This window comes from Pleurodeles waltl, chromosome 4_2 (assembly GCF_031143425.1).
Source record: "Pleurodeles waltl isolate 20211129_DDA chromosome 4_2, aPleWal1.hap1.20221129, whole genome shotgun sequence".
Taxonomy (NCBI): domain Eukaryota; kingdom Metazoa; phylum Chordata; class Amphibia; order Caudata; family Salamandridae; genus Pleurodeles; species Pleurodeles waltl.
Window position 1 is genome coordinate 983,637,045 of NC_090443.1, and position 21,194 is coordinate 983,658,238.

At 47.2% G+C, this 21,194-nt stretch overlaps 1 protein-coding gene across 1 annotated transcript in view; it reads right to left on the reverse strand.

The window, feature by feature from the left end:
- The window catches only part of TESK2 (testis associated actin remodelling kinase 2), a 456,655-nt gene that overhangs the window by 56,267 nt on the left and 379,194 nt on the right, over positions 1 to 21,194 (reverse strand). Inside the window, exon 9 of the mRNA XM_069232834.1 lies at positions 1,422 to 1,505. Coding sequence (XP_069088935.1) covers positions 1,422 to 1,505 — 84 coding nt within the window. The remainder of the gene's footprint in view (positions 1 to 1,421; positions 1,506 to 21,194) is intronic.

A 21,194-nucleotide genomic window follows, 5' to 3' on the forward strand; every position in this document is an offset into this window, starting at 1 on the left:
AAAGACTGAGTCAAAGCAGCCAGCTCCAATACATTATGACCACTCTCAGTAATTGTAGGTCTGTTGCACACAAAACCTAGGGGAGAGGATGTGGCCTAACTGCCTGAGCTGTCGACTGGAGTTGGGGAATCAGATTTGCGTTGCAGCGTTGGCTTAACATCCTGTGATTCTGTGCAAATCACTTAATCTCCCCATGCCTACCAAAAATGAATTTTTCCTTCTCTTATGAAACCAGTGGTCATGTAAAGCGCTCCAATACACTTAGTTGACAGAGCAGCCACTGCAAAGAAATGTCGACTTCAATCAGCCCCATACCTGAAACAACATACCACCATGGCAAAAAAATAAAGCGTTTCAATACCTTCAAGTCAACAGACACAGACACCGCAAAGAATCAGCAACAAGAAACAACAACATGCCCAAACATTATAGTGCCGCGGATCGCGAAGCAAAAGAAAAAAGTAGTGCTTAACAGTAAGGCATATGGCCGATCGTGCAATAATCCATGTAACAGGGGCCACTCTCCAAGGCGGTAACAAAACAGCCTTAAGACGGGACAAACAAAAAGCATTTACTTAAATAAAAATAATTTTGAAAGGCAAGCCAAGGAACCAATGAAAGTGATGTATGTGGTGAAAGCGCACAGAACATATATTACAGCATATCGAGAGACCACGCATGCGCGCTGCCCAGGCTCAACCTAAAAATGAAGGACTTGAGAACATCAATAGAAGATCTAATTTGCAATTTGTGGGTTGGAATCCCAAAGGGCATGGAAGGTGCCACAACTATGAATAATATTGTGTATATGACACAGATCGCAATACTAAAGTCAAAGGTGACTGCTAAAAATCAAGATTTAATAATCACTAGACTGCATAAACTTCCCTTCGTAAACCTCGATAACACTATTCTCTCTGGCAGTCCTCAGCTTTATCATATAAGCACAGAATCTAGCTCCAGTTATTGGAAACAAAATAAGTGCTGAAAGTCTTCTTTTAGCATGACCAACAAGGACTTTACGCCCATATGTTTTTTCCACAGTCTAAATTTTCCTCTCCCCTCTGTAAATGCATTACTAAAGCTTTCCCATAAACCATTGTTAACACCAGAACAAAACTGACATAATCTGAGCAGAGAAACTGAATCTTGTACTCATTGAAGCAGGTAGGGTGCACATTTACAAGTACAGCGAGGAATCTAGGACACCTAAAAAAACACTTCAGTTTCCAGTACTATGTCAGCTACACTGCCTAAAATGATATGCAACTCTGATGAAGAAATTATAAGATTCATTCTGCAGTTGGGATAATGCAGAGAACCAACTCCAGAAGAAACATGTGAAGTTGAATCAAGACCAGCAACACAAATCTCACTAGAGTTAATCTCAGCTAGCTTTATCACAGAAAGACTGGGCTTACCTCAGTGCGTGGAAGATAATCGGGATCCGCCTGTATTCTGGCTATTACCTCACAGAGGATGATGCCGTAAGAAAACACATCTGCCTAAATCAGAGGAACAAGAAAGGTTCAATTAAAGAATAATAATTTTAGCAACCTGAACTGGCTATAAAGTGGCATGCTCAATACATATTAAGTTCAGAGAACTAACTTCTTATTGGCTCACCAATGCCAACAAGAAATCATGCAAAAACATGTAGACTACAATACCTTCAAGATGCCTACATTAGCTTTCACAATACTTCACTTGTTGGAACTGCCTCCACATTGTATTTTAACCAGAAACAAAAATATGTTGTTTTTATATATATGAGTGTAAGTACATCTTTCTTACCATCCATCAAACGCTCTCAGTGAATGCCATGTGCTGCTTCCTCAGATAGTTGAGTGGACACTAGCTACTAAATAACTTTTGCCATAATATGGGTTGGACAAATGGTAGATGCAAGTTAAAGGAAAGGTAAATATTCTTACGTTGTGCATTCGGTTCTCAACTAGTAACAGTCTGTGGGAATAGACTATCAGAAGAGAAAACTCTGGTAAGAAGGATAACATAGGCACAAGGTAGGTTTTGTTCAACTACACTATATGAGCTTCATAAACAAAAACAAACTGACTAGACATTTCTGGGTAATAATGCTTAAACAAAGTGTGTTTATGGTGCTCATATGTCTGCTTTAAACAGGTTTCAGTATAGGAGAGGCTGTCTAGCAATGAGGCTGGCTTTGTACTAATGGAATGAGCATGGATTTTATAATGCTAGACGTCTCATTTATAGCACAGCTGAATGTCATGCAGGGTCTAAACTATGGGTGATTTGGAAGATTTAATTCTCTAAACACTGCCACTTTAAGCAATTTAATGTGGGAAACATGTCCTTAAATTTGATCATAAAAAAGGTAAGGCTTGTTTATCAAATGGGTGTTGCAGCACTTCTCATGTATATAAGTGAGCAATAAAAAGACCTGAAAGTTCTAGATAAAAGGGAAGTCTGGCAAACTTAAGAATGAATAAAGGGTGTATATACACCACATCTTTTCCCCAGTACGAAATACAATTTAGAGCTCAGAAAAACCTCAAAATAACTTTCAAGGCCCTAAGTAACAACGGCCCAGCATACCTCAACCATCGCATCTGCTTTAAAAGCCTTTCAGACATCTCCCGCTCATCCTTCCTACTTGCACATATTCTAAGCATAAGGGAAAGCAGATCGGGATGTTGAGCCATAAGAGCCTCCTCTGCACTTTCTGAATCCCGAAGCTGAATACCTGGCTTTTACAGTACTCTCACTAGGCCCTAGACTTTGCTAGGCTCACACCTGCTCAGCACCAAAATACTCTGCCAGGGGATAGTAAGCACTACAGATCTGCATAACATAACAGCACAACACAACAGTTCTTTCTTGGAGATACAACTGCAATAAGGAAGGTACAAATGCTTGTGTCCTAATATTTGGGTGTTCACAATATGAGCAACCGTCTGGAAAGTTGTGAATCACTTGCAGAACAAAGACTCGAAATGGCATAGTGGTTGTGTTAAGTGTGTACTATGCACACAGTGATCTATGGTGATCTATGGTTTGCCACACTGAACCAGTTTTACGACTTATGCGTGAATCATATTTTAGCTTTTCCCTACTCTTGCATGGTCTCAGTCTATGGTGTTATGATGATTCTGCTCCATAATCTGGAGATCCCCTAAAAGGTATAGCTGGGTACCTTATCAAAAGCTTTGTTAGTTTGTCTTACTTCAAAATTTGTTTTCTAGGGGATAGTAGTTGAATACTTAAAAATGGGGGTGTTTTAGTGGAATCTGTTTGCACAAACGTATATAGGGGTACACCTCCCCACACACAATCACCAGCAAGAGATGAAAAGAAATGGTTTCTTACCTGTAACTCCAGTTCTCTCGTAGGGGTATTTCCATGATAGTCATAAGCACTGAATAGTTCCGCGCGCCTGCGGGGACCCCGGAGCACTGTTGTGTAGTATATTCTTAAGTGCAATCATCAGCTCCTTGACAAAAAGGTCTGTGAAAAACACTTAAGAATAACAATGTGCAGCCTATGTGAACAGCTACACAGGCCAAATTGTTAGAAGAAAAAAACAGTTGTAGTGTAAATTTCACGTTTAAACCTCTATTTATTCTATAAATACATAAATAAATACATTCTCATATTTTATTTACACCTCTCATGAGAATAAAACAATGTAGGGCAGTGTAGCCCATAGGCTGCCATTATACAGAATGAAAATAGAGCTGTGCCTTTAAGAAAGTAAAGTCTTCCTGTTTCCCATCATGCACAGCAAAAGGCAGTTGCCTCAGTTCTTTTTTGGAGGCTATTAACCTGACATGAAGAAAAAACAAAACATTTGTTGGAGTACCAACCTCCATAATATTCATGTTCTATGTCAACTCCACCGGGGAGGAGGGAGGGTTGCTTATGACTATCATGGAAATACCCCTACGAGAGAACTGGAGTTACAGGTAAGAAACCATTTCTTCTCTCGTAGGGGATTTCCATGTATAGTCATAAGCACTGAATAGAGTAGCAAGCCCATCCCCATAACCGCGGTGGAGTAGATATAAGAATACTGAGAAAAACATGAATCATGCAAACAAATTCTTGAGCAAAGCCTGCCCAACCTGAGCATCTGCCCTAGCGTCTGTATCAAGGCAGTAATGCTTAGTAAAGGTATGGACCGACCTCCAAGTGGCAGCCTTGCATATTTCTGCCAAAGGGACATTTCTCATCAAGGCTACAGTAGCTGCTTTCCCTCTGGTAGAGTGGGCTTTTGGCCTACCACCAAGGGATTTGTTTGCTAACTGATAACATAACATTATACATGAAACAATCCACCTGGATAAAGATTGTTTAGATGTACCCAAACCTGTTCTGATTGGGCCATAGTTAATAAAAAGCTGTTGTGATTTTCGTAAGCTTTTTGTCCTGTCCAAGTAAAATTTCAATACTCTCTTTACATCCAGAGAGTGCAGAGTTCTCTCAGCAGGAGTAGCTGGATTCTGAAAGAAAGTCGGTAATGAAATTGTTTGGTTCACATGGAAGTCGGAGACTACCTTAGGTAAAAATTTTGGATGAGTTCTCATTACCACTTTTGCAGAATGAAAAACCGTGTAGGGTTCCTGAGCGCAAAGGGCCTGGATTTCGCTGACCCTACGCGCTGAAGTGATTGCCACCAGAAAAGCAGCTTTCCATGTGAGATGTTGCAGCGATGCCTTATGTATTGGCTCGAATGGCGGCAGCATCAGACGTGATAAGACAACGTTCAGTTCCCATGGAGGAGAAGGCTTTCTAATGGGGGGAAAAACCTTCTTTAAACCTTCTAGGAAATCCTTAATAATCGGAATCCGAAAAAAGGAAGTTTGTGAAGGACTCTTTCTGTATGCTGTGACAGCCGCCAAGTGAACTTTTATTGACGACAGTTGTAAGCCCGATTTTGCCAAACTTAACAAGTATGGCAGGATAGATTGTTCTCCACAGGAAACCGGGTCAATGTTGTTGTGTAAACACCAAATGCAGAATCTCTTCCACTTGCTTGCATAGGCTGATCGTGTGGAAGGGCGCTTTGCTTCCTTCAGAATTTCCATACAATCCTGAGGTAGGTTCAAGTGTCCATATTGCACTAGCTCAGGAGCCATGCTGCCAAACTCAACGATGAGGGGTTGGGATGAGATATCTGCCCTCTGAACTTCGTGAGAAGGTCCGGACGATATGGTAGCCTGATGTGTGGTTTGAGTGACCGGTGAAGAAGGTCTGGGAACCACCACTGGCGTGGCCACTCCGGAGCAATTAGGATCATTTTGGTCTGAACATTGGACAGCTTCTGGAGGACCGCCGGAATCAGGGGAAGCGGTGGAAAGGCGTAAAGAAATGCTCCTGACCAGCTTATCCACAGGGCATTCCCCAGTGTCCCTGGATGGTAATATCTGGAGGCGAAGTTTTGGCATTTTTTGTTTTCTGGGGTTGCGAATAGGTCTGTAGAGGGGGTACCCCAGAGTGCGAAAATGGAATGAACGACGTCGTCGTGTAGTACCCATTCGTGGTTCTCGTCCATTACCCGACTGAGGGCATCCGCTTGAACATTCTGGATGCCGGGCAGGTGAGTTGCCACTAGTGACAGGTTCCTGGCTAGAAGCCAATGCCAGATTGTCTGAGCCTCTCTGGATAAAATTCTGGACCTGGTGCCTCCTTGTTTGTTCACGTAGTACATAGTGGCCACGTTGTCTGTCTGGAGAAGGAGAGTTTCCGTTCTCAGAGAGGGAAGGAAGGCTTTGAGCGCAAGGTGGACTGCGCGAAGTTCCAGCAGGTTGATGTGATAGAGACTCTCTCTCTGTGACCACTCGCCTTGGACTCGAAGATGTTCCATGTGCGCCCCCCATCCGATCAGTGACGCATCTGTTACGATGGTTTGAGATGGGGGCCGTTGTTGGAACGGAATCCCCACCAAGAGATTGCTGGGTAAACACCACCACTTGAGGGATTGTAGGGTGTGAGGAGAAAGAAGGACTTTGTTCTCCCAATCGTCCCTCAGTTGACACCACTGATCCTCCAGGTTTTCCTGCAATGGTCTCATATGGAGGCGAGCATTGGGAACCAGATGGATACAAGACGCCATCGAGCCCAGTAGAGAAGCTATTATTCTTGCAGTGGCTTGAGGTCTTTCCTGCAGTTGTTTGCACTTCTGGAGAATCGATAACCGTCGTTCCTCCGAAGGAAACACCTTTCCTAGCCTGGTATCTACAATGGCCCCTAAGTAATGCAACCTCTGAACAGGTGTTGCCGTAGATTTCAGGAGATTGACTTGAAGACCAAGTTTTTGCAGCAGTTGTAGAGTCCATTCGAAATGTTGCTGTGTCTCGAGACAACTGGAGGCCTTTATGAGCCAATCGTCTAGATAGGGGTAGACGAATATTCGCTGTTTCCTCAAGTGGGCGGCTACTACCGCCATGCATTTGGAAAAAGTTCTTGGCGCTGATTTTAGGCCGAAAGGTAGAACTGCAAATTGGTAATGGCGTTTTCCGACAGTGAACCTTAGGAATTTTCGATGTTTCTTGGTTACTGGGATGTGAAAGTAAGCGTCGCAAAGATCTATCGCACATAGCCAGTCGCCCTGACGTAGATGTGGATAAATTTGGTGTAAGGCTAACATCCTGAATTTTTCTTTGCGAATCCATTTGTTTGCTGTCCTCAGATCTAGGATGGGACGAAACTCTTGTTTGTCTTTTTTCGGTACAAGGAAATATCTCGAATAAATCCCCTTCCCTTGCTGGCTGATGGGAACGGGTTCTATGGCTCTTTTTTGCAATAGGATATTGACCTCTAACTGTAGAGCTTCGAGATGGCGGTTGGCTGTTTTGGGTGGAACAGATGGTGGAGGACTGGTGAATCTGAGAGCGTAACCATGTCTCACAATATTCAATACCCAGGCGTCTGTTGTGATGCGTAGCCACTCGTCCAGATGATTTGAGATACTTCCCCCTACCGGAGTGGATAACGGAGGAGGGGGAAGCAAAGATTCAGGGCTTAGACGTGGGAGCCTGTCGAGTTGCCTGAGTTTGAGGTGTTGAACGACCCCTTGTCGACCTTCGCTGAGTAGAGAAACCCCTTTGATACTGCTGTTGTTGCTGTTGCTGGGGGCGCGAAGACATCCAGTGTGGCGACTGATACCGGTGGGTGAAAAGTCGTCGTTGATATGGCCGGAAAACCTTTCTTTGTTCTTTCGGTCTTTCCATCCCTACCGCTTTCAAGGTATCTAGTTCAGCTTTCATTCTAGCCATCTCGTCATCGGCATGAGAACCGAACAAGGTGGAGCCCGAGAAAGGCAGGTTTTGTATTCTCTGCTGCGCTTCAGGTTTGAGTGATGTAAGTCTCAACCATGCATGCCTTCTGAGCGCTATCCCGTGTGCATAATTGTGTGCGGATAGCACCGAAGAGTCAGCTGCAGCACTTATAATTTGGTTAGACACCATGGATCCCTCACCCACGACCTCCAGGAAATCTTCCCTTTTATCCTTAGGAAGATGTTCCGCAAACTGTATTAAAGAGTCCCAGAGGGCACGATCGTACCGCCCTAATAACGCAGTAGCGCTGGCTGCCTTCATCGTGACGGCTGTAGTAGAGCATACTTTTCGTCCTGCAGCATCTATCTTTCTGCTCTCTTTATCTGGAGGTGAAGAAGAAGATGGTGAGGTTGAATGCAGTTTCTTTGCCGCTACTATGACCACCGAATCAGGAACTGGGTCCGACCTCAAGAATAGAGGATCTTGTTCTGGTGGACGATATTTTTTAATAAGTCTGGAAGGAGCAGACTTTGTTGCGGCCGGTGCAAGGAAAATATCCATTGCTGGTTCAAGGAGACTTGGAACCAGTGGAAGCAAAGGTCTGGAAGATGTCCTGTGATGCAAGGTCTCGAAGATCACTGACGTCGATGGGGCAGGTACCGCCAGCGGGATGTTCAGCTTGGTTGCCCCTCGTACTAAGACCTCCTGGAACGTATTCACATCATCTATGGGGGACACTCTCGGGGACGGTGAGTCCGATAGGGTTGGAGAGTAGTCCCGTGTAGACGAAGAAGAACGCCTGTGATGTGAATGCTGAGATCTCTGTGGGTCATGACGGTGTCGAGAGGAAGAAGAGCGTCTAGAGGAATGTCCCGAACGTCTTACAGACCGCGTTGGAGTCCTCAAAACAGACTCTACAGGCGGAGCCGGAAGAGGCGCCGTAGGTGTTACCGGCGTCTGTGGCAATGGTGATTGTCGAGGAGAGAGTTGTGGAGACGCTGGAAGGAGGATGATTGAAGCCGAGGATTCTGAGGTTGTATAAACCCTCCTAGGTCTTTTTGATTGTCTCGACGTCGACACACTCCTCGACGTCGAAGTACGGTGACGGCGAGTGTCCTTCGCCGTCGATTCTTCTCGCCGTTGAGAATCTCTCGACGACGACCCTCGACGTCGCCGTGATGACGGTGAACGTCTACGACGTCGAGCACCCCTCGACGTTGATCGATCTCGCCGTTTCGACGGCGAACCGGATTCAGATCTCCTCGACGTGGAACGTCCTCGCCGTGTCGACGGTGACCCAGATCTCGACGGCGAAAGTCCACGCCGTCTCGACGGCGAAATCGTCGTCGACGGCGAGCGATGTCTCTTTCTCGCCGGCGAACCACTCCTCGACGGCGAGCATGTTGGCGCCGTTCCTTGCCTCGACGTCGACGCCCTCGACGTCGTCGGAGACCTGTGCCGTTTTTGAGCCGGTCTGGTCGGAGTTATAGAGGAACCAGTGTGAGCCCTGGTAGAAGACTGACCTTCTCCTCGCTCTGTGGTAGAATGACCACTTTTCCTCCTGTCCTCTTTCGCCTGGAGTCGGATCTTCTCCCTGTCACGAAGGGTCCTTCTGGAGAAGGTTTTGCAGATGTCACACGACTCCGGTTTGTGGCTGGATGGAAGGCAAATTATGCAGACCCGATGTGGATCTGTTTTGGCCTTTTTTTTGCCACAAGGACATTTGTCAAACAGTGAAGGCATTTCTGAAGTAGAAAAACCTCAAAATTCTGTCAGAATCTAACAGAAAAAAAACAGAAAATTATCACTCAATGTTAAAAACGTCGAGTGAAAATGAAATTCAAAAGATTTTAAATGAATTTCTGTCACAAAAGGATTTTGTGAGGTAGAGCTCAATGCTTCAGGGTCCTGTCAGAAAGGAGCCGGAAAAAAGAACTGAGGCAACTGCCTTTTGCTGTGCATGATGGGAAACAGGAAGACTTTACTTTCTTAAAGGCACAGCTCTATTTTCATTCTGTATAATGGCAGCCTATGGGCTACACTGCCCTACATTGTTTTATTCTCGAGAGGTGTAAATAAAATATGAGAATGTATTTATTTATGTATTTATAGAATAAATAGAGGTTTAAACGTGAAATTTACACTACAACTGTTTTTTTCTTCTAACAATTTGGCCTGTGTAGCTGTTCACATAGGCTGCACATTGTTATTCTTAAGTGTTTTTCACAGACCTTTTTGTCAAGGAGCTGATGATTGCACTTAAGAATATACTACACAACAGTGCTCCGGGGTCCCCGCAGGCGCGCGGAACTATTCAGTGCTTATGACTATCATGGAAATCCCCTACGAGAGAAGTATCCCTTAGTCGCACTGCTTTGCCACGGTGCCTGACCCTCACTCCCTGTAATGTAGGTCGGCAGTAGAATTGTTAATTAGTGTGTTGTCAAATGATTTGCTTGGTCCACTGGTTACTTTTCTATGAAAGGTCACCCTTCTTGTTTTCCTCCTGCCAATACTCATCTACTTGTCCATAACAGGACACCCACCCTTTCCCTCTTCCGGCTCTTACCCACCCCCTACCCAGCATTTATCGTATGAGCCAATAAAGAATAAGTTACTTACCTTTTGCAATGCTCTTTCTGGTAGACACCAATCTAACCACAGATTACTCACCTTTTGAATATTTCCCAGGTATCAGACTGGATCTGCCTGTAGGTACATGCCCACAGATGGACACTTGCAGGAAGGGGCTTGCAGACATTCTGTAGGCTTCCTTTCAGCCAATTTATAGCAGAGTGCGATCTAATGGAGGCTGGTCCACTTCTGCATTGTCTTGCCTTTCTTTGCCCCAGTTAATCTCACAAACAGCTAATTGTCCACTGGGTGTTCTTTGGTATGATAGATATAAAAGCTCAGCACTCTTCAGGGGTCCAAGCAATGAAGTATTTCCTCCTCCTTAAAGCAGTGAGTTACAGCATAAACGCCAGTAGTGTGATGTTTTGTCTGACATGATATGACGTCACAACTTTTGGTAAGAAGGATGCTCCTGTGTGCAAAACCAGTTTGTCTAGGAAGAAGGTACTGTATGGCGGGTTAACACAGAGCCTGAAGCTCACTCACTGAAGTGATGGCGATTAATAACATGGTCTTGAAAGCAAGGAGCCACAAGGGACAGGTGTAAAGCAGCTGAAATGGACTTCACATCAAATATGTCAGGACCAAGTGAAGTCCCACTGCAGCATGACAAAGGGAGGAGACAAGTTTTGGAGACCCTACTGAAAACACATCACAACCAGTAACTAAAAAATAATGATGGGGGCTGGTCCAACAGCAACACAGAGGGCACGGTTGGGGGGGGGGGGGGTGGGGGGAAGCAACACAGAGGGCACGGTTGGGGGGGAAAGCAACACAGAGGGCGCGGCTGGGGGTGGGGAAAGCAACACAGAGGGTGCGGCTGGGGGTGGGGAAAGCAACACAGAGGGTGCGGCTGGGGGTGGGGAAAGCAACACAGAGGGTGCGGCTGGGGGTGGGGAAAGCAACACAGAGGGTGCGGCTGGGGGTGGGGAAAGCAACACAGAGGGTGCGGCTGGGGGTGGGGAAAGCAACACAGAGGGTGCGGCTGGGGGTGGGGAAAGCAACACAGAGGGTGCGGCTGGGGATGGGGAAAGCAACACAGAGGGTGCGGCTGGGGATGGGGAAAGCAACACAGAGGGTGCGGCTGGGGATGGGGAAAGCAACACAGAGGGTGCGGCTGGGGATGGGGAAAGCAACACAGAGGGTGCGGCTGGGGATGGGGAAAGCAACACAGAGGGTGCGGCTGGGGGGGGGAAGCAACACAGAGGGTGCGGCTGGGGGGGGAAGCAACACAGAGGGTGCGGCTGGGGGGGGAAGCAACACAGAGGGTGCGGCTGGGGGGGGGGGAGAGAGAGAAGGAGACGGCTGGGGGAAAGCACCCCAGGGGAGACGGCTGGGGGAAAGCACCCCAGGGGAGACGGCTGGGAGAAAGCACCCCAGGGGAGACGGCTGGGGGAAAGCACCCCAGGGGAGATAGCAGGGGAAGCAACACAGAGGAGATGGATGTAGTGGACCTCTGATAGACTCACACTGTAAACCCTAGCTCAGTCCTGGTAGTGTGGCAAAGGGCAGTCAGGCTACTCAGAGGAAGATGTGTAAAGCATTTTACCTTATTAACATGAACAATGAGTAAATGAAATGACTCAACAGAAATCTGACACCAAGATTACAGTTTAATCTTATTTTAGATACCAAAACGAACTTCGTAGCTTTAGTACAACCGTAGTTTTGAATATTTAAGCCTTTGGAAAATACATTACTTTGCAGATTTAGGATTAAATCTGTTTATTGGCATTTTATTTTGTACAACTATTGCACCTACAACCAATGGTCAGTGGATATAAAAAAAAAAAAAAAAAAATTTTTTTTTAATCAAATACAATGCCTCCCCATGCTACAGCTATAACTTGTGTTAGCACCTGTTCACCCTCTCCCCCTTCTCACTGGCCATCTCCAACTCATGTTGCAGCTGTCCATCTCACCAGGGCTGTAGCTAAGCACATCAAGAGGAGCACTTGTAGGTAGCGCGGGCACGTCCGCTCCCTGAACTCATCTGAGAGGTAAGAGATACAAGGCCCCCATACCTTATCAAACTGGGGTAGGGATCCTAGGACCATTGCCATCATTTAGACAGATTAGTTTTAAAGCACGCCACCTCTTTAAAATCCCGCAGTTCATCCACCACTGTTACAAGCGAGGTCCTCTGTTCTGTCAGATAAAGCAGCACACCATCGGCGTACAGTGCTATTTTATGGGTTCCGGCTCCCCCCCCCACCCTCATTGGAATACCCTTAATGTTCTGCAAAGGGCTCCATATACAGCGCATACAACAACGGCGATAGAGAGTCCACTATTTACACTCACCCTGGCCTGGGGGATTAATCTGCATCCATTCACAGAATCTCGGCCCCAGACCACAACGAGGAAGTACCAAAAATAAAAAACGCCAATGAACCCGGTCAGAGGCCTTCTGTGCATCAATAGAAAGCAGTATTGACAGGCTACGGGGCCTTGTCTAAAAGGTGACAAAACCTCTTAGTATTATCCGCACATGTTCTCTCTGGAATAAGCCTGGTCTGATCTGTGTCTATCAGGCCTTGCATATAAAGGCCCAGCCTGTGCGCTAAGATGCCAGAAAAAAGTTTAGCGTCTACATTTAATAATGTGATCGGGCGATAGGAAGCACACAGAGTTGGGTCTTTGCCAGTCTTTGGGATAACTAATAGTGCCTGTGCAACTCGACTGGGGCATCAGTCCGGCAGAAGCTAAACCGCTGAACAGCTGCACCAGCACCAGAGCCAGAAGCTCACCAAAAATCTTGTAAAATTCTGCCCCAAACCTGCCCTGCCCTGCCCTGCCCTGCCCTGCCCTGCCCTGCCCTGCCCTGCCCTGCCCTGCCCTGCCCTGCCCTGGTGCCTTACCCGCGCGGAGTCGCCGGATGGCCTGTAGGACCTGAGCAGGGGTAAACCCTTTCTAACACACTGGCTAGCACTTTAGGTATTTGGGGCAAGGGTATCACATCTAAGTATCTCGCTATTGCCCTCTCATCTAGGAGCTCTGCGGTATAAGTGAGGCATAGAAAATCTTAAATTCTTTTAGGATCAGCTCCTCATCTGTAGTGGTCGCTTCCCCCGCTCATCTGTATTGAGTTTATCCATTAATGTGCCACCTGTGCGCCAAGAGTCGCCCTGCCTTATTGCCCCCCACATAGTACATCTGTTTAGTGCATAAGAGAGGGTATTCCGCACCATCCATATCTATTGCTTTCAACTGGTGACGCAGAGAGTGAAGCGCCACCATCAGCTGACGCTTCACCCTCTGCGCACCCGCTGCCCTGTGTTGCCCTTCCAGCTCTTTTATCTGATCCTCTAACTTCCACCTCTTTTCCCTCCTAAGTGTGTTGGCGCGAGCTGCAATAGCTAAACGCTGACCCCAGACCACTGCCTTCATCGCTTCCCAGACTGTCTCCACCGCAGTCTGACGTATCGTTAATGCTTAAATATGATGTAATTGTATCCCTTATTTTTGGTTGTATTTCCTTATCAGCCAGGAGCTTCGTATTTAGCTACCATATCTGGAGTCTTCTACCCGGGCCCGGCAGTGTGAGGCTTACTGTGTACTTTGCAGATTTAAGGGGCTTCCAATGTAGTCAAAAGGAAAAATAGCAGTATGCACTAGGGCGAGTTCTGGTGACCTCACAGGATCTTAAGGTGCTGCGGGGACCTAGACCAACAGTCAACAGTCTAACTTTTGTTTCCTTGCCCAGGGAGCACGGTTGCAGAGGTGGATTGGCTGTCCTTTCTGCTGAACAGTCCCGCAGTGCCTGGTGTGTTTTGCACTCTGTGCAAAACTGGACTTGGGGTGGACTCACACTCTACCCTTTGGATGTAAAGGTATTTGGGAGGCCAGGACCAGGATTTGACGCTTGGATCTTTTTTGGGGAAGCATCAGAGAAGACGGGTGGGGAAGCAACACAAGGGAGACGGGCAGAGGAAGCAACACAGAAGAGACCGATGTGGAGCACAGGCCAAAGAGATTTACATTGGTATGGAAGCAATATTGAAGGTGAGGAATGCAACACGGCCTATGGGCAAGAGAGACCAACATGAAGCACGCTCGAAGGGGTGAAGGAGAAGTACATGAGGGAGACAGCTGGAAAGCACATACTCTCATGGAGGGCTGTATCACTTTAGCATGCATGTCTTTACCATGCAGATGCATTTACCACACAAGGTAAGTATACTCAAGGTAAGTAAAAAGTACACACACACACACACACACACACACACACACACACATATATATATATATATTTATACACACACACACAAACATATATACACACATTTTTAAAACTAAATTTAAATTCACCCAATCTTCCCTTTTTAGGGTCGAGCTTGCATTGCATGCGCTCGCGCATGCGTATCGCTGCGAGACACTTTAGTGTTTAGAAAAGGGCTCGGAGCCCTGTTGGAGTCACGTCAGTGTTTTTCATTGGTTCGTGGGCTTGCCTATTGAAATCTGCTTGCTTTCATTAGTCGAAGGCACGCACATGTCATGCCTTTTCCGGTGGCTAGCCCTCCTCGAGCGCATCGACCAATTACAGAAAACATGCAAGGCTCGCTGTTTTCTGTCCGGCTCGTGGACTACTTTTTCTCTAATTTACTAGCGCAATTTCGCTTGGCATAAGTAGAGCGCTTTACACAGTTAATTGCACTTTTTTCCGGTTTCGTACATAAATGCACTTTTGCCGATAGGTGAAAAGTCGTGTTAGGAGTTTACAACGCTATCAGCTCTAACATGAGCAAACGTGAGACCCGTTGCATTGCAAATGCTTGTTTAAAATTACTTTCTTCTTTATGAAGGGAACCCCTCTTTTTTAATTACCCTTACCACGCTTTACCTCTACCCACGCCACAAGACTAAAGTTATCCTTACCATCCTATCCCTACCTACACCTAAACTCTAAAAATACCCTTACTACCCTATACTCCTACCCCACCCCTAAACTCTAGAAATACCTTTACAGCAATATACCACTACCCACCTGTAGTATGGTGACCTATCAGCTCTTGGTGTGGTTTCCCACGTCTTTCTGCTTCTGACCTCCTGTTTTCAATCCTCTGCCCATTTATTTTTTTGCTGGCTTTAGGTCTCTGGACACTTTACCACTGCTGACCAGTTCTAAAGTGCAAGTGCTCTCAGTCTAAATTGTATTAGTGATGGTTTATCCACGATTGGCATACTTGATTTACTAGTAAGTCCCTAGTATAGTGCACCAGGTGAGCCCACCGCCTGTGAAGCAAATGCTACTAGTGGGCCTGCAGCACTGACTGTGCCACCCACGAGTAGCCCTGGAAACATGTCTCAGACCTGCCACTGCAGTGTCTGTGTGGGGAGTTTTAAGCTGCCATTTCGACCTGGCAAGTGAATCAACTTGCCAAGCCCAAAGCTTCCATTTTGCTACATCTACCTCTAAGGTATGTCAAATGCAGCCCCATGGGCAGGGAGCAGGGTATATAATAAAAGGTAGGACATATGCTGGTATGTTTTACACGTCCTGATAGTGAAATACTGCTAAATTCGGTTTTCAGTATTGCAAGGACTATCTCTCCCTTAGAGTAATATGGGGAGTTGCTTGAAATACATTTTAGGTGAAATATCCCATTGGGAGCAGATAGAGATATAGAGTTTGGGGTCTCTGAACTCACAGTTTAAACATACATCTTTTGGTGAAGTTGGTTTTTAAATTATAAGTTTGAAAATGCCACTTTTAGAAAGTGGGCATTTTCTTGCTTAACCATTTTTGTACCTACGCCTATTTGTGGAATACACCTCTGCATCAGGATAACAGTTGGGCTGTTTGTGAATTTACTCTAGGCAGTCACACAAAGGGAGCTGAGGTGAGCACTGCATGTCCTGCTGGGTCTTTCAGAGCTGGAGTTGTGGTAAGAGTTGACACATCTGAATAGGGCTGTGCCTGACCTCACACTAAGCAGTCTCCGACCGCCCGGATAGTGTCTGGGGTCTTGTGCACTACAAAGACTTCTCTTTGAAGGTTGCCTACTTCAAAGACAGAAATGGGTATATGTACTGGACCTCGGACCCCACAGAGTTATAATCCTTCTGAAATTAGGACATTTAGCCAGGAAGATGAGCTGGATGCTGTAGAAGGGGCTGCCACTCTGCCTGCTGCTTTGCTGTGCTGGCCTGCTTCTTCTGTCCTCAGAGTGAAAGGACTGGACTTTGCTTTCTACATCCTGCTTCAAAAGATTCTACAAGGGCTTGGACTCAGCTTTTGTCATGTTAAGAATTCTCAGGGACATCAAAAACATAATGTGCCAGCACCTGGGCTCTCTTGCTTCCTCAGAGACTTGACTTGCCAAGTGGTGCCAAATCCAGTTCCTGGTCCCTTGGGAGTGAGCTCTGGTGTAAGCAAGAAGAACAAGTTACTTACCTTCGGTAACGAGGTATCTGGTAGAGACTATCTAGCTGCAGATTTCTTACCTTAGAATTCCCTGGCCTCAGCTTCGAATCCTGAATTTTTTTTAGAGCAGTACCCTGCGCACGCGCCATCTGACGGCGTTGTTCGGATCCCCGTGCGCCGACCAGCTCTGCGTGCATCGTCAGCGTCGTTGGAGCCGTCTATGACGTCACGGTGGTCTATATAGATGCCGTCTCGGCACGCGTAGGTCAGTTCTTTTCCACAACTTTCCACGCCAGAAGCGCAGTCATGGAAGAACCACCTATCATGTATTTCACCTTTAACTGTTTGGAGTAAAAAAATTACACATAAATACATATATACAAATATATCCAAAAGTACATGAGAAAAATGTCCCCAGAGCGGGGAGGCTTGGGCGGGTGTAAGGAATCTGCAGCTAGATAGAGTCTCTACCAGATACCTCGTTACCGAAGGTAAGTAACTTGTTCATCTGATAGAGACTTCTAGCTGCAGTTTCCTTACCTTAGAATAGATACCCAAGCTATAACCCATGGCAGTAGGTCTGCAGGAGATTTTTACACAAGAAAGTCTTGCAAAACAGACCGGGCAAAATGCCCCTCTCTCCTCACCTAGCTATCCAGGCAGTAATGTTTTGCGAACGTGTGCAAAGAAGCCCACGTTGCAGCCTGACAAATGTCCACCACCGGTACGCCACGTGCTAACGCAGTGGTAGCAGCTTTTCCCCTAGTGGAATGAGCTCTCAAGCCCTCGGGAGGCTGCTTCTTCGCCAAAGCGTAGCATATTTTTATACAGAGAACGACCCAGCGCGAAATGGAACGTTTCTGCAATGCCCGACCCTTCTTCGCACCAACGTACCCCACAAAGAGTTGGTCGCCCACCCAGAACTCTTTAGTGCGGTCAAGGTAGAACGATAACGCTCTTTTTGGGTCCAGCTGATGGAGACACTTCTCTTCCTTAGAGGGATGAGGTGTTGCAAAGAAGGTGGGCAGGGTGATATTTTGACCCAGATGGAAAGGGGTCACCACCATGGGGAGGAAAGAGGCACGAGCTCTGAGAACCACTTTTTCAGGAAAGATTGTGAGATACGGCGGTTTTGATGACAAAGCCTGTAGCTCACTAACTCTTCTGGCAGATGCAATTGCCACCAAAAAAGCTGTCTTAATAGTGAGCAGCCGAAGAGGACAGTTATGCAAGGGCTCGAAGGGAGCACACATAAGGAAGGTAAGAACCAAATTAAGATCCCACTGGGGCATAACGAAAGGCACAGGCGGGAATAGATGTACAAGCCCTTTCAAAAACCTCTGTACTATAGGTGATTTAAACAGAGATGGTTGATCGGGCAACTGAAGAAAAGCCGATAAGGCTGCAAGATAGCCCTTGAGAGTCCCCAAGGAGGAACCCTGCTGGGCGAGAGACAAAATAAACATAAGGATGTTAGACAGAGAAGAAGAAAGAGGATCAATAGACCTCTCTGAACAATATGAAACAAAACTCCAATGCGCAAAACTGCCGACATTGCGCGTTCTCTGCGGAGGCGAACAGATCTAACCAAGGCTCTCCCCACTGCTGAAAGAGTCCTTGCGCCACCTCCGGATGGAGACACCATTTGTGATCCTCTAAGCATTTTCGGCTGAGTTCGTCTGCTCTGGCGTTCAGAGAACCTGCCAGGTGTTGAACCACCAGGGTCATGCTCTGCTGTTCCAGCCATGTCCAGAGACGTAAAGCCTCTTGACAAAGGGTCCACGACCCCACACCGCCCTGCTTGTTGCAGTACCACATTGCGGTAGTGTTGTCTGTGAACACCTGCACCACCTTCCCTTTCACAACAGGAAGAAATGCTTTTAATGCTAGCCGGATCGCCCGAAGCTCCAACAAGTTGATGTGGAGCATGGATTCCGCCGGAGACCAGTGACCTCTGATCTCCACCTCCCCCAGATGGCCGCCCCATCCCAGAAGTGACGCAGCTGTCACTACCGTTGGGTCTGGTTGGGGAAGGGAGAGGGGTCTGCCCTTGACCCACTCGCAGTTCACTAACCACCACTGCAGATCTTTTGCAGTCCCCTCCGAGATCTGAACCACGTCAGTAAGATTTTCCTGATGCTGTGCCCATTGGAACTTCCGGTCCCACTGCAGAGCCCTCATGCGCCATCTGGCATGCTTGACCAACAGGATGCAGGAAGCCATGAGTCCCAGCAGCCTCAGAGTCTGTCTCACCGAGATCCAGGATAGAGGCCGAAACATCGGAATCATAACCTGAATATCCTGAACCCGCTGATCGGGAGGATAAGCCCGATACTGCACTGTGTCCAGAACAGCTCCGATGAAAGTGAGCTTCTGAGAGGGAGTTAGGTGTGACTTCGGCACATTTATAGTGAACCCCAGCGAATGCAAAAGGTCCGCCATCGTCTGGAGGTGGGTGACGAGAGCCTGGGGTGTAGGAGCCTTCAACAGCCAATCGTCTAGGTAGGGGAAGACTGAGATCCCTGACCTGCGCAAATGAGCTGCCACCACTGCCATCACCTTTGTGAACACCAGAGGGGCACTGGTGAGACCGTATGGAAGCACGGTAAACTGAAAGTGCTCGTGGCCCACCTTGAACCGCAGGTAACGCCTGTGGGCTGGCAGAATAGGAATATGGAAATATGCACCCTGCAAATCCAACGCTACCATCCAGTCTCCTTGGTCTAGGGCAGACAAAACCTGAGCAAGAGTGAGCATCTTGAATTTCTCCTTCTTGAGGAAGAGATTGGCGTCCCTTAAATCCAAGATAGGGCGAGATAGGGCGAAGGCCTTTGTGCTTTTTGGGAATCAGAAAGTAGCGGGAATAACAACCACTGCCTACTTCTGACATCGGGACTCTTTCTATGGCTCCCCTTGCCAAGAGAGCTATGACTTTCTCGCGGAGCAAAGCTAGATGGTCCTCCATCAGCTATTCCTTTGTTGGAGGGATAGAAGACTGGAAGGGAAGGGAGTAGCCCTTCCGTATGATCTGCAGGACCCACTTGTCCGTGGTGATGGAAAGCCAGTGAGGGAGATGAAAACGAATTCTCCCTCCAACTGGACAGACATGATCCCGCAGAACCACACTAGGAGGGATTGGGCGCAGTGGAGGGGGGCTGTGTGGCGGCTGACCTCTGGCCAGACCCTCTGGGACCCTCTGGGTCTAATGGTACCACGACCACGTCCTCTTCTGGGATGCTGTGAAGCCTGAGGACGGTGGCTAAACTGTGGCTGGCGAGGTACCACACCCCTTCCGAAGCCTCGAAAGGGGAAAAAGACAGACTGCTGCCGTGCCGGCGCCGAAAGGCCCAAGGATCTGGCCGTGGCTCGAGAATCCTTGAACCTCTCAAGCGCGGAGTCTGCCTTTTCGTCAAAAAGGTGAGAGCCATCAAAGGGCATGTCCATCAAGCTAGACTGGACATCCCCTGAAAAACCAGAACGTAGCCAGGCGTGGCGACGTAGGGCCACTGACGATTAAATCTCTCTGCCCAGCGAGTCGGTTGTGTCCAAGCCACACTGGATCGTAAACTTGGCTGCATCTCTCCCATCCTAGACAGCCTGGGTGAGAGTGTCCAGTACGCCCTCCGGGACCTGGGGCAGCACTTGCGCCACCGTATCCCATAAATTATGGGAATAACGGCCCAATAGGCAAGAGGTGTTTACGGACCTCAATGCCAGGCTGGTGGAAGAAAACATCTTCTTCCCAAGCTGATCCAGCCTCTTGGATTCCCTATCCGGGGGAGCTGAAGGGAAGGCACCACGGAAAGTAGAGGCTTGGACCATCGTAACCAACATAAAATCCCAGCTCAGAATTAGCATCAGATCTGAACTATCAGATCGGTACACTCTCCTCAATCCAATATGGGTACAGCTGCCATGAATGCACAGGACAGCAAAACCGCTTGTAAGCGCATGCTTAACAGCAGCACACAGCGAATCTCAGAGATGGCCAGATGTATATTGAACACAATGCGCTCTTTTGGCGTGTTCTTCAGAGACAACTGGGTGCATGTGATACACAATGCGCTAGTTTGCCCAACAAAAGCTTGTGCTGTCTGTGTCAAACGCTTGTGTGAGTGGCCAATATGACGCTGGATCTTAGGTGAGCTTGCGCCAATGGGTGCTGCACCACAGAAACTACCTAAAAATTAAAGGCAAGTCCTATAGTCCACAATGCGCTGCACACACTGGCCTGCTCAAACACTTCCAAACTGATGATTTTCCCACAAGCAGTCTGCCTCTGTCACAAACGCTTTGGCATGTAAAATCTCCAACGTGAGGTGGTCTCACAAGTGGCTTTTTTTATTTTTATGCGCAGGATCAGTTGGGTTGTAGCTAAGTAACTTGCTCAACACCAAACTTGTAGTAACTGGCGTCTAAGAACAAAACCAGCGCATTATGAAGTGAAGAGGTTTAATCTTCATAGCCACAACCTCGGCAGCTTCAGGAGCAACTGATAATTGGAATATATAGAACCTTACAGATACACCCCCTACTAAACATTACATCTATGACCACTCTAGGGAATAACGTCATGCAGTCAGAAAGGGACATGACATTAGGACATCATCACCACGCACATTTGCTCCAGTGATCAAACTTAAATTAAAGTGACCAGTAGGAGGCCTGTAACTTGATAACACCACTGGGAAACTATATTATTCCAAGAGGCCTCTCTGAAAATAGTACTGAAGCACAGTAGAGGGAAACCTCTAGACGGTTCAGTCAAGGTGTAAATCGTAGGATGCCTTAGGGTACCATAGCATTGCCAACTCCAAGGCATTAAAACAGGATGACTTGAAATATCATGCTGAAAAAGTAAATTACCCCTTTGAAAGGGACCAGAAGGTTATTGTGAAAGGGATACTGGGCTTACGACTGGCACAATAGCA